Source organism: Carassius gibelio, chromosome B7 (assembly GCF_023724105.1).
Source record: "Carassius gibelio isolate Cgi1373 ecotype wild population from Czech Republic chromosome B7, carGib1.2-hapl.c, whole genome shotgun sequence".
NCBI lineage: Eukaryota > Metazoa > Chordata > Actinopteri > Cypriniformes > Cyprinidae > Carassius > Carassius gibelio.
This window is the reverse complement of record NC_068402.1, coordinates 4,464,191-4,477,379: the sequence shown is the minus strand read 5'-3', so window position 1 is coordinate 4,477,379 and position 13,189 is coordinate 4,464,191. Positions and strand designations below refer to the sequence as shown.

The window sequence follows — 13,189 nt, the reverse complement described above, 5'->3', positions numbered from 1 at the left end:
CCTAACGTATTCCCTGGAAACTGAACCCACAACCTTTTACGCTGCTAACACAATGCTCTACCACTGAGCCACATGAACACTAGCTGTCCCTTCTGACAGAATGAATGGCACTTTTGCTTCCGGAACCAGTTGTCATGGTTGATTATAATTTCTTAGATAGACTGTGAGATACTAAGTGTGTGTGTGTGTGTGTGTGTGTGTGTGTGTGTGTTTATGTGAGAGATTGTATATCTGCTGTCGCCTTGCAGCAATAGCAAATGGCTTTACCACAAGACAGACAGAACAAATTGAACAGAGACAGAGAGACGGGTATGTTGAGAGGGTGAAATCTTCATGCCTTCATGTTGGCCACTTTGTTGCATGCATGCATGTGTGTGTGTGTGTGTGTGTGTATGGGGACAGCATTACTGACAATGCCCTCATGTGAATGGCACTAAGCCAATTCAGATGCATCAGATGAATAAGTCAAAAATCATATTAAAAAAATGGCAAAATTAGCATTTCGAGTTGGTCTTTAGTGATTATAATTGGGTTATATTAAGACGAGTGTGAAAGGGAAGTCCCCGCACAAGTATGTGAGCAGTGTTATTGTGTGTGTATACGAGTATGTTCACTCCTGTCCTTTCTCACCCTCCGGAAAGGAACAGTCGTGCCCACCTCTTCCCTTTGTTCTCTCACAAAAATATCCACACACACACACACACTTACACAAACCATCAACAGGTGCCTGCCAGAGCTGCCACAGAGTCCATGCATTCCTTTCTCCCTCCCATAATTCTCTCTGCTCCCAGCCAATCACAGAGCTGCCTTTCATAAGTCAGGTTGCAGGGAGGGGAAAAGTGATGAGTTGACCATGTCAGGGTTCGGTAGGGAAGGTTTGGCACAATCACACTGGGCTGTTGGTGAGCGAGAGGACCGAGTCTGTGGGACATGTGAGTTAGTGTGAGTGCATGTGAGAGCTCGTGAAGGTGTGTTTGTACGAGGTGCCAGTGCTGACGGCTGGCGCTGAACTGTGGATATACGGATTGGGCTTAAAATGAAGGCTCTGATTGGGCTCCTGTGGTGCTGCTGGCTCCTAACTCTCACAGGTAATACAGATCTGATAGTTAAGATGTGGAGGAGTGTTTGTGTCGACGTATTTGCACTAGCATTCAAAAGTTTGGGCTTGTTAGGATTATTAGGAGTAAAAACGAACTGTAAAAAATTATCAGCAGCCATTACTCCACATGATCCTTGTTGAAATCATTTTAATATGCTGATTTGGTGCTCAATAAACATGTCGTATTAGTATCAATGTTGTGCTGCTTATAAGATTACTGTGGAAAAACATGATCATTTGGATTTTCTGAATTTTTGGATAAATAAAAAGTTCAAAAGGACAAGTTAAATTCCTTACTGTCGCTTTTTATCAATTAAATGCATTCTTGCTAAATAAATATACATTAATTTTTTTAAATGTTAACCCAAATGTATGTATATATGTGTGTATGCATGTATATTTTTTGTTTCTAAGAGTTTATGCATTATTATATAACATTTTATGTTAATAAATTTTGTGTACTTACTGCAAAATTAACAGTGTTTATATATATTCATCATGAATAATTATTTAATTGTGTGTGTGTATGTGTGTATATATATATATATATATATATATATATATATATATATATATATACATTACGATATTAAATATTAATATTAAAATAATAAGTACATTATTAATTAGTTTGAAATTCAGAATCAGTATATGGTCAAGTTTATCTGAACAGATAGTTACAGGTTTATATGTGACCAGAGTGTCATTTATGTGCTTTCATAAACTGCATGTGACGGACTGCATCTCTCTGACACACAGTCCATATAATGTTTATAATGCTACAGCATATTTAATCTTGTAATAAGGAGACAAAAAACCTTTTTATGACTACAAGTCCAAAGAAACGCAGGGAGAGAGAGATAGACAAGTCTGTGCTGGACTTATTTTGATTAAGAAACAAGGTGATAATGAGTATTTGTGCGTCTGCATGTGTGTTTTCAGTGGCATCCGAGGCTGAACGCATGCTACTGGAGGATTTGTTTCAGGATTACAACCTGAAGGTGCGTCCAGCGCGTAGCTGGAATGAGCGAGTGATGGTCCGAGTGGGAATGACTTTAGTGCAGCTCATCAGCTTGGTATGATACACATAACACTCATGCATAAACACGTCCACGCACATTTTCCTATGCTGAATTACTGACTGATCCTCTCTTTATTCATTGTTTATTTCCAAAGCATTTCTCTCTTTATGATCACTCACTTGTGTTCGGAGACATTCCCAGCAGACTGTTGGAGATCAATTGCCCAGATTCCTTTCTCGTACCCACTGGGCCATGCAGCCAACGCTTCAGCAACATTTCCCTAACATTAGAGAAACATTAGCACTTAGTCGCCTATCAGCAAGCACTTTCCAGCCATGAGGCATCGAGCCATGCATAGAGCATTAGCTTTCATACGGAGGGACTGATGTCACGCTAATGTCACGATCTCTCTTCTCTCACAGAACGAGAAGAATGAAGAGATGACAACAAACGTGTTCATGAATATGGTGAGAGGCTGATCATTTATCTCATCCTTCCTACTGTTTATTTTACACTTAAATTGACTGTCACTTTTTATAACTGCCAGTCATTTTTGGCTTAAGTGCTTTCTTTAGTTTCCAGCCATTACTGAGTACTGTACTGAATTGCAAGTACTGAATTGCTTAACTAAGGGAATTGGGGATAAGGTTTGGGGATACATCTGATCTGAATAGATTTGTCAGAATGTCTCCTTAAGAATATCGGATAAATGGTTTAATAATGTTTTAAAGAAATGTTTCTTGATCACTAAATCAGCATAATAGAATAATTTCTGAAGGATCATGTGGCACTGGAGTCTGTTGTAATTGCTGAAAGTTCAGCTTCGCCGTGACGGGAATAAAAGCACCTTTTAAACAGTTCATTTAAATTGTACGAATGTAACAATATTACTGTTTTTTAAAAAAAATACACAATGCAGCATCAGTGTATATGTGTAATTTTTAAAGGACATCGCTTATAATCTCCGTAAGTGACTGGGTTTAGTGTCAAGTTTTTTTACGATTATTTAAATTATGACGACCAGCCTAAAGTCCAAAATGGCTTAATAAACAGAAAAATATCAGTGTATAAAAAAAAAATAAAGAAAGAAAGAAGTAGAATCTGATGGAAATTCCATTCCCCGCTCCACTCTCTCTCTTTCTGTCTCTCTCATCTCAAGGAATGGACAGATTACAGGTTATCTTGGAATCCCTTGGACTATGAAAATATTGATGTTGTGCGAATTCCTCCCTTAAAAGTGTGGCGTCCAGACATCTACCTAATCAACAAGTGAGATGCCACACCGACAAGCATTTGAGAGATGTTGTTTTCAGAAGTGCATGCACTGCAACAGGCCACCTGCCACAGTATCACACTGTAAAAATACAAAATAAAGCCTGCAAATGACACTGAATTTAGGATTTGACTAAGATGTTCTCTTTCTGATTCTTAGTAATGATGGTCAGTTTGACGTTGCCCTCTATGTAAACGTGCTAGTGAGAAGCGATGGGACCGTCTCCTGGTATCCACCAGCCATCTACCGCAGCTCCTGTTCCATAGAGGTACATCTGAACTTGTTATTGTTCCTGTAGCTCAATTGGTAGAGCATTGCATTAGCAGCGCAAGGTTGTGGGTTCAATTCCCATGGAGCACGTTAGGTAAAAAAATGTTTGCCTGAATGCACTGTAAGTCGCTTTGGATAAACGCGTCTGCTAAATGCATAAATGTAAATGTTCGTACCTTTGTCAGAATCACAGAAACCTGTGTTGAACCAGAAATCACTTTTGACATATTACTGATTTGAAAGTTGTGTTATTATTGTATTGTATTGTATTATGTTCAAATCGGTGTCCTCCATCCCTATAGGTGGCGTACTTTCCATTTGACTGGCAGAACTGCACAATGGTGTTTCGTTCCTACACGTACGATTCCTCAGAAGTGGACCTTCAGTACGGTCTCGATGAAGATGGCAACGAGCTCCACGAGATAGTGATTGATGAGAATGCATTCACTGGTTAGTGTACTTCATCCTAAGAGTGACAGCTTCCTTTATTACAGTAGAGATTATTTGAATTTAGTAATCTAGTAATATAGTTGGTAGTCTGTTTATGGCTGCCAAGCAATGTAGGAGCTTAGCACACGGCACACTCTCTTCTTCCTTCTGTCTCTCTTTCTCTCATCAGTCCTCTCTCTTCCCTAAGAGAACGGTGAGTGGCAGATTTGTCACAAGCCCAGCAGAAAGAACATCCACGATGACTTGTATGAGGACATCACCTTCTACCTGATCATTGAGAGGAAGCCTCTGTTCTACATCATTAACATCATCGTGCCCTGCATCCTCACCAGTGTGCTGGCCATATTTGTCTTCTATCTGCCACCTGGTGCAGGTGGACAACTTTAATTAGGAAATCAATATGTTGCATGTAAATCGTGCAGTTTATGTTCAACTTGGAAGTTTTATGAAACATCCTGACTAATTAAATATACACTACCGTTCAGAAGTTTGAGGTCGAGTTTCTAATGCCTACCAAGGCTGCATTCACTTGACCAAATATGCAGAAAAACAGTAATATTGTGAAATATTAAAATAACTGTGTTCTATGTTTATATATTTTTAGATGTAATTTATTTCTGTGATGCCAAAGCTAAGTTTTCAGCATCATTACTCCAGTCTTCAATCTCACATGATCCTTCAGAAATCATACTAATATGCTGATTTACTGCACAAGAAGCATTTCTTATTGTTATCAAAACAGTTGTGCCGCTTGATATTTTTGTGGAAGCATGATATATTTTTTCTGTATTCTTTGATGAATGGAAAGTTAAAAAATCGTGCTGAACCCAAACTTTTGAACAGCAGTGCTACAGAAGGATGTTTTTTTTTGGCTGTATGCAAACTATGGATGACCTTGTTTAACTTGAGCAATTTTACTTTTTTTTATCACTGGAACAGAATTTGTTTGGATGTAAGACATGTTTTCTGATCTCTCCCTCAGGTGAGAAGATGACTCTGTCCATCTCGGTCCTTATCGCTCTCACTGTTTTCATGCTGTTGTTGGCTGACAAAGTCCCAGAAACATCACTTGGCATTCCTATCATCGTTAAATATGTAATGTTCACCATGATCCTGGTGACGTTCTCAGTCATCCTTAGTGTGGTGGTCCTGAACCTCCACCACAGGACTCCCAGCACACACCACATGCCCTCATGGGTGCGAAAGGTGACCCTTAGGAAGATTCACATTCGGAAAGAAATCTTAATATAAAAGCAGTTTATTCATGTTATTCAGAAAATGTACTTAAACCTGAACGCATTTTCTGTCATCTTACAATCTTCAGGTTTTCATCAACTTACTGCCCCGTTACTTGGGTGTGCTGAGGCCCCAAATTGAGAAACCAGTGGAGGACGAGCCAAAAGAAAGCATCCCGTTGGGTTGTCTAGACAAAGGTCTTAAACCTGGAGGTGAATATTTTATCCGAAAGATCAACCCAGAGCTGGTATTGCCTTGGAGAGGAAGGTAGGTATTGTGTGCAATAAAGCAGTCAGTCACAAAATAACCCTATATCAACGTTTATAACAACTTGTGTGTCTTCTAAAATGTTTGAAGATTAAATGTGATGTAAATTGCATGTATATGAGGTAATAGCGTATAAACTTCAAAACTGTCATGAAACGGCGCAGGCTGATGGGTTGTTAATGCAAACTGGTGATATTCACAGCGTTACACGACGTGGCACAATCTGATTGGCTCGTGTTGCATACACAGCCAATGAGCTTCCTGCTTTGTGTTTAAATGGCTGGTTAGCATCCACTAGAGCATTTCAGATTTCCTCTGAAACCCTCCACCTTCCCCAGCTCCACCTGTATAGATGAGCTCCATTATTCTTTACAGTTAGAATAACATCTGATTTGGTTGTGGGTAATTTTTTTTTACCTATTTGTCTTTTTGCTTACTGGTCTCGTCAAATCTTTTTGACTGCAAATGCTAAGCACAACTCTTGTTAGACACAGTTAACAAACACCCACTCAGACAAAAACACACATAGATGCCAAATCAATATGCAGTACTTTAATGTGCTTGTACCGTAATCGGCTGGTGTTGGCAATATCGCTTGCTTTTAAACAACTCTCATAAACGCGGATCAGGGTGGGCGGATGATGAAAGTCTCTGTGCTGGCTGTTCCTCCTCTCAATCCAAGGGCATTTGATCTCAGCCCAGTTAAGCCCAGTCACCCCTCCAAAGTCGCCAGAATCTAAGCCCTTGTTGAGCTGAGGCATTAGAGTGTAATGCACACAAGAGCAGCAGGGGAGGGCCAAAGGTGGAGGATGCACATAAATGGATGAATAGACATTTGGATGGACAGATGGATGGGTTTTTTTCTGAAAACGTGCACATGACTCTGCTTTTAGTGTACAGTGTGTGTAGCAGAGACACGTCTTGATCTGTCTGTAACAGTAGTAATGTGCCTATTTTCCTCCTCTTCATCTGTTTGAGAATGGCTCGTGACCTGTGACCTGTCGGTCTTGCTCCTGTAATCTGGTGCCGCAGAGTGTGCCACTCTTTAGTCAGTCTAACAGGTGGCTGCATTCAGCTATGGAGCTTTATTGAAGTGTTAAGCTCACAAGTCCTTCAAGACATTGCGCCGGTCTTGAGGGCTACAGGATAAGAGAAGTGATTTCAGCAATGTGATCCATTTTTATTAGCAGGTGGTACTTGCTATCCAAACTTTGGAACAACCCAAAAACTAAATTTCTTGTTAAATCTAATGGTGGTTTGACAGCAGATTGGTGTCAGAGTTTGACTGGTGTGACTTTGTAATGAACTCAGGTCTTGCTTGGAAACAGGAGTTTGGAAACAATTGGTATGAATTAAAATTTTAGTATAAATGTAACATTTTTGGACATTTGACATTGCCCTTTTTCATCCTGAGTCCTTAAGTGATATTTTTGTATTATTTATATTATTCAAATGTGTATATATACAGTACGTGGTGGTTGTGGTGTAAATAGCATGCTGATAACATTACGACTTTTGCACATGAAAACACTCTTAGATATAATGATCCATTTCTAGCCATTATAGAATGTTTGAACATTGATTCCACAGAAAATGCAATGAAAATAAAGATATGATACGGACTACAATGCTTAGTAAAATGATGTCCTGCATCCACCGATATGTTTATTTAACTGGCTAAAAAGACAGGTGAAAGAGTATTTGTATCTGTGTTGTATTTATGTTCATTGTTTATGTTGTGCAGACGTCCGTGTGCATGAGCTGTGTCTGTGCAGATAATCATTTGAGGATGGATTTTTTATATTACGTGTGTGTATGCAACATGTGCATAGGAAAGTGTATGCATACATCACACATACAGTATGTGGAAACAAACGTTTGTATGAGTTGTTGGAGTTCCAGTCTATACCGGTATGCATCTCATTGACCGTGCATATCATGTGCCGGACGTGTGGTGCTCTCTGTATAAGCCATGTTGGAAAAAACTCACCCTTGAAAGAATGGGAATGTGAGAGAGGAGAGGTCAGTCCCAGACACAGCACTGCTCTCATTCATTCTACACTGTATGACAGACTCATTCCCACTATAGCACAGAGCAACACAATGTTGACCTCTACAGTGAACTCACGCTACTGTACAGCACAGCATGCAATACTACTCCACAATGCTATATACAAACCCGATTCCAAGAAAGTTGGGACACTGTACAAAATTGTGAATAAAAACAGAATGCAATGATGTGGAAGTTTCAGATTTCAATATTTTATTCAGCATACAACATAGATGACATCAAATGTTTAAACTGAGAAAATGTATAATTTTAAGGGAAAAATGAGTTGATTTTACATTTCATGGCATCAATACATCTCAAAAAAGTTGGCACAAGTCCATGTTTACCACTGTGTGACATCCCTTCTTCTTTTTATAACAGTCTGCAAACGTCTGGGGACTGAGGAGACAAGTTGCTTAAGTTTAGGAACAGGAATGTTGTCCCATTCTTGTCTAATACAGGCTTCTAGTTGCTCAACTGTCTTAGGTCTTCTTTGTCACATCTTCCTCTTTACGATGCACCAAATGTTTTCTATGGGTGAAAGATCTGCAGTCTGGCCATTTCAGTACCCGGATCCTTCTTCTATGCAGCCGTGATGTAGTAATTGATGCTGTATGTTTTCTGGGATTGTCATGTTGGAAAATGCAAGGTCTTCCCTGAAAGAGACGATGTCTGGATGGGAGCATATGTTGTTTTAGAACTTGGATATACCTTTCAGCATTGATGGTCTCTTTCCAGATGTGTAAGCTGCCCATGCCACACACACTCATACAACCCCATACCATCAGAGATGCAGGCTTCTGAACTGAGCGCTGATAACTACTTGGGTCGTCCTTGTCCTCTTTAGTCCGGATGACGTGGCGTCCCAGTTTTCCAAAAAGAACTTAAAATTTTGATTTGTCTGACCACGGAACAGTTTTCCACTTTGTCACAGTCCATTTTAAATGAGCCTTGGTCCAGAGAAAACGCCTGCGCTTCTGGATTATGTTTAGATATGGCTTCTTTTTTGACTTATATAGTTTTAGCCAGCAACAGCGAATGGCACGGTGGATTGTGTTCACCAATAATGTTTTCTGGAAGTATTTCTGAGCCCATGTTGTGATTTCCATCACAGTAGCATTCCTGTATGTGATGCAGTGCTGTCTAAGGGCCGAAGATCAGGGGAATCCGGTATGATTTTCCGGCCTTGACCCTTACACACAGAGATTGTTCCAGATTCTCTGAATCATTGGATGATATTATGCACTGTAGATGATGATAACTTCAAACTCTTTGCAATTTTTCTCTGAGAAACTCCTTTCTGATATTGCTCCAGTATTTTTCACTGCAGCATTGGGGGAATTGGTGATCCTCTGCCCATCTTGACTTCTGGGAGACACTGCCACTCTGAGAGGCTCTTTTTATACCCAATCATGTTGCCAGTAGACCTAATGAGTTGCAAATTGACCCTCCAGCTGTTCATTATATGTACATTTAACTTTTCCGGCCTCTTATTGCTACCTGTCCCAACTTTTTTGGAATGTTTAGCTCTCATGAAATCCAAAATGACATTTCAAAATGTCTCACTTTCAACATTTCATATGTTATCTATATTCTATTGTCAATAAAATTTAAGTTTATGAGATATGTAAATTATTCCATTCCTTTTTTTACTCACAATTTGTACAGTGTCCCAACTTTTTTGGAATCGGGTTGGTATTATTTGTGCTTCTTTCTTATTGCTATTGCTCATACTTGGTTATTTATTACCATAAAATGTTACATTTGATACACAACTCATCCTGCATGGTTTGTACTGTTAAATTCTCTGGCTTGTTGCAGAGAAGTATGCTCTTACTTGTAGTAGATGAAACAGATGATTTTCTCCGAGTATTATGATGGTGAGCTATGCATGAATAACTCGTGCTGTTCTAAAAATGTAAACATGCAACAGGTGCAGTAAATCATTATAAATAAGTGCGTGTTGTCTAAATGTTGCCCTGACATTTCAAAGTGTGCGGCTGTCACTTGCAGACCATTTGGGTCATGGGACAGGTCTTATTTTTCAGAATAAAAGAGGAAGACTGACAAGGACAGGATCAATATGCAGTACGATACAGTATCAAACTTTTAGTCCAAGTACCAACTAGTCTCCAATATTCCTTCGTTTTTTTTTTTCATCTTTTCTTTCTGACTAAATTGAAATCTGAGCAATATAACACCATATCCTAATTAATTTAAAAGGGCCAAAATTGCTGCTCATATTTATAAGCAATTTTTAAAGGAAAAGTGAAAATATGATGAAAATGTACTCACCCCTCAGGTCATCCAAGATTTAGATGGGTTTGTTTATCAGAACAGATTTAGAGAAGTGAGCCATTATATCACTTGCTCACCTATGGATCCTCTGCAGTGAATGGGTGCCGTCAAGGTCCAAACAGCTGGCAAAAACATCACAATAATCCATAAGTAACTGACACAACTTCAGTCCATCAATTGAACTCTGAAATATGGGTCCTTATCCATCATCTTACTTTCTCAGGTGAAAAAGTTGTCTTGTCTGAATAAGGAGAGAAATACGCACAGATCATGCTTCGTTTACATGCAAAAAAACAGTTGTAAACTAATATTTCTGTGGATTTTGATGGAGAAGGGAAACAGGGCATAGACTTTTTCAAATCAGTATGGATTATGGACTAAATGACAGAAGTTTAAAGTTCAAATGCATTAATGGTGGATTTGTTTTTACACAGTTGTTTACTTCACAAGATGTTAATTGGTGGACTGGAGTAGTGTGGAATACTTGTGGATTATTGTGATTTCGACAGCTGTTTGAACTCTCATTTTGGCGGCACCCATTCACTGCAGAGAACCCACTGGTTAGCAGGAGATGGCCTGAGGGTGAGAACATTTTTAGGGTGAATTTTAAGGTGAACTATTCCTTTAATGATAATTGTTAGAATTTTATATAATGTTAATAATCCACTTACAGTGAGTGGACATGGAAACACTGCAGCATAACAATTTTTTTTGTTAGTATACTTATGAACCTTTGTTTAGGGTTAATCATTCTTTCATTTTTGTGTATTTGTGCTTTTCAGTCATAACGAGAGCACTGTGAAGCTGCAGAGGTTTTCAAACAGTGACAACTATTGTCTGATTCTGCCTCCGAATCTCAAATCTGCAATCGCCGCCATCACGTACATGGCTGAGCAATTGAAGAAACAGGATGTGGACGATACTGTAAGTCTATGAACACACATGCTCATTCACTCTCCAGCTCTGTTTTTCCACACAAACTCACAGATACACAAAGAAACCTTTATCTAAGGCTCTTCCTCTCGGTCTGTCCCTGATCCTCATGATTATTCATTAATTGACAATAAACATCCTCCTTCGTCCGTGAGATCCACACATCCCATTGTTTCTGTGTTTGATGTGATCCTGTGTAGATGACAGATGACTGGCAGTACATTGCTGTGGTTTTGGATCGGCTCTTCCTTTGGCTCTTTGTCATCATTACTACCCTGGGCACACTGGCCATGTTTCTGGATGCCAGTTTCAACTACACTCCTGACCAACCTTTTCCATGAGCACATCCCTTAAATGACAGGCACACCCTGAACACAAAACATTGGAAAACAATCATATTTATTTGCCTTTCTTTCTTTCTCTTTCTTTCTTTTCTTCCAAGTTTCCATTATGATGTATTGTTGATATTTTTCCATAACAATATATTTGTTATTTTCAAGTTCTTTCAATTCATCCACTATGTATAATCAAACATTTAATCTTTACTTGTCACTTATTGCATACTGTATTCAGTCATTATATGTAATAAATCTTTAAGAATAATTATTTTACTTCTTAGGTAATATATTAATAAAATGTTATTGCCATAGTCTTGATTACCTTTTTCTTAACTTTTTAATTGATCTAATGTTCATAAAACAGTGAGAGCATGTAAATTGTTGCCTTTATTTAATTGTTTTTTTGTCATTAATTTATTGTTTATTTCTTAATTATGACAAAGAACTGCACAGATGCAGATATTATAACAATCTATCGATAAACACACACCTTGTCCTTGCTATAGCCCCCCTAAAATGCGCTGCCCTAGAGAATATATCATAAAAAATTATAATCACATGCATATTCAGCGTAATCTAAACAATCATACAGTATTTCTCTCCTTGTGTGCAGCTCTTTTCTGTCTGCCAGCAGTGGTTTGTTAAATCCTTCCTGGACCTGACTCGTCACCGAACTATTAGGATATAAAGTCTGACAAGCATGCTTTAACGCCATGCTTTGCCAATCTAGCTACAGTAAAGTTAATGAACTGATGTGCAGTCACTTCTAAACAACGTTAGCTGATGATTTTTTCGACTGACACACCTCTTTTTTTAGCCAGTAATTTGAATATTAACTTACATTATGTTGTACATTATGTTCCAATAATATGAGAATATGAAATATTCTTTTATTGGGTTAACATTAATTTATTTGGACTCACACGACCAATTTGATGCTAGTTTTCTGATATTTTGTGTTGGATGAATTTCTGTTGGATGAAATTAAAGTCATAATCTTCTTTTATTGAGTCATGGATGTTACAAGTCTTTAAAGTCAGCATGAAAACAAAATTACAATTATTTTGTGTGTGTGTGTGTGTGTGTGTGTGTGTGTGTGTGTGTGTGTGTGTGTGTGTGTGTGTGTGTGTGTGTGCAACCGTGAGCAATAAAACACACAGGCCTCTGGTTTCCCCTTAAAAGCAGTAACTTTTTATATATACACATATATATATATATATATATATATATATATATATATATATATATATATATATATGTGTATATATAAAAAGTTACTGCTTTTAAGGGGAAACCAGAGGCCTGTGTGTTTTATTGCTCACGGTTCAGTGGGCTTCTAAGGTGGCTTACACCAGTTTAAGCAATGGTTTTGTTTTTTGTTTTTTTCACTGTCTATAAACTTCAAAAAAAAGGCCTGGAGCCAGCCATAAGAAAAGCCATGAAGGGAGTTTCTGTTCTTCTTGGGGCTGATTTAGCACTGCTGCTCCCCCTTTACTGAGTGTTGTCTGTTTACTGGAACTAGGTGGGGACAGAAGCTTCTAAAAATGTCAAAGTTTCTTTTGTGTGTCAAGGCTAACTTGGTCCAGTGCTCAGGAACCGGCCAATAGGGTGCCAGATAAATCACGTTACCAGGGGCCATAAGGTAGTAGTGTGTGCACATTTCAAGACGTTACTGAAGCAGAGAAGTTCTTCTGCTGTGTCTGCCAACTGTTACTCCACCTCTCCTACACATTCTCTTCTCTGAGAATTCTAAAACTGTCACTTTTTGGTTTTAATTCGTTTAAATCCTATTTGTTACATTTAAACCCATTTAAAAGAAACCATCAACAATAAACCGAAAACATAGGTGTCAGACACATTCTGGACTGAAAATAATTTCCTCATCTAATAGCATTATTGCTTCCGGACTATTCTCCTCAGGTTATAGATATTTCCTCTTTCCCTTTGTAAGAT

The 13,189-nt window shown here is 38.5% G+C and overlaps 1 protein-coding gene across 1 annotated transcript; it reads left to right on the top strand.

Moving 5' to 3' along the window:
• Positions 1 to 590: 590 nt before the first annotated feature.
• LOC127961338 (acetylcholine receptor subunit beta-like) lies at positions 591 to 12,204 on the top strand. The gene is made up of 11 exons (XM_052560415.1): positions 591 to 1,088; positions 2,042 to 2,175; positions 2,544 to 2,588; positions 3,281 to 3,390; positions 3,554 to 3,662; positions 3,967 to 4,114; positions 4,302 to 4,487; positions 5,097 to 5,320; positions 5,439 to 5,617; positions 10,748 to 10,889; positions 11,099 to 12,204. The coding sequence occupies exons 1-11, from the start codon at positions 1,037 to 1,039 to the stop codon at positions 11,237 to 11,239; spliced, it is 1,470 nt and encodes a 489-aa protein (XP_052416375.1). The 5' UTR covers positions 591 to 1,036; the 3' UTR covers positions 11,240 to 12,204.
• Positions 12,205 to 13,189: the final 985 nt, after the last annotated feature.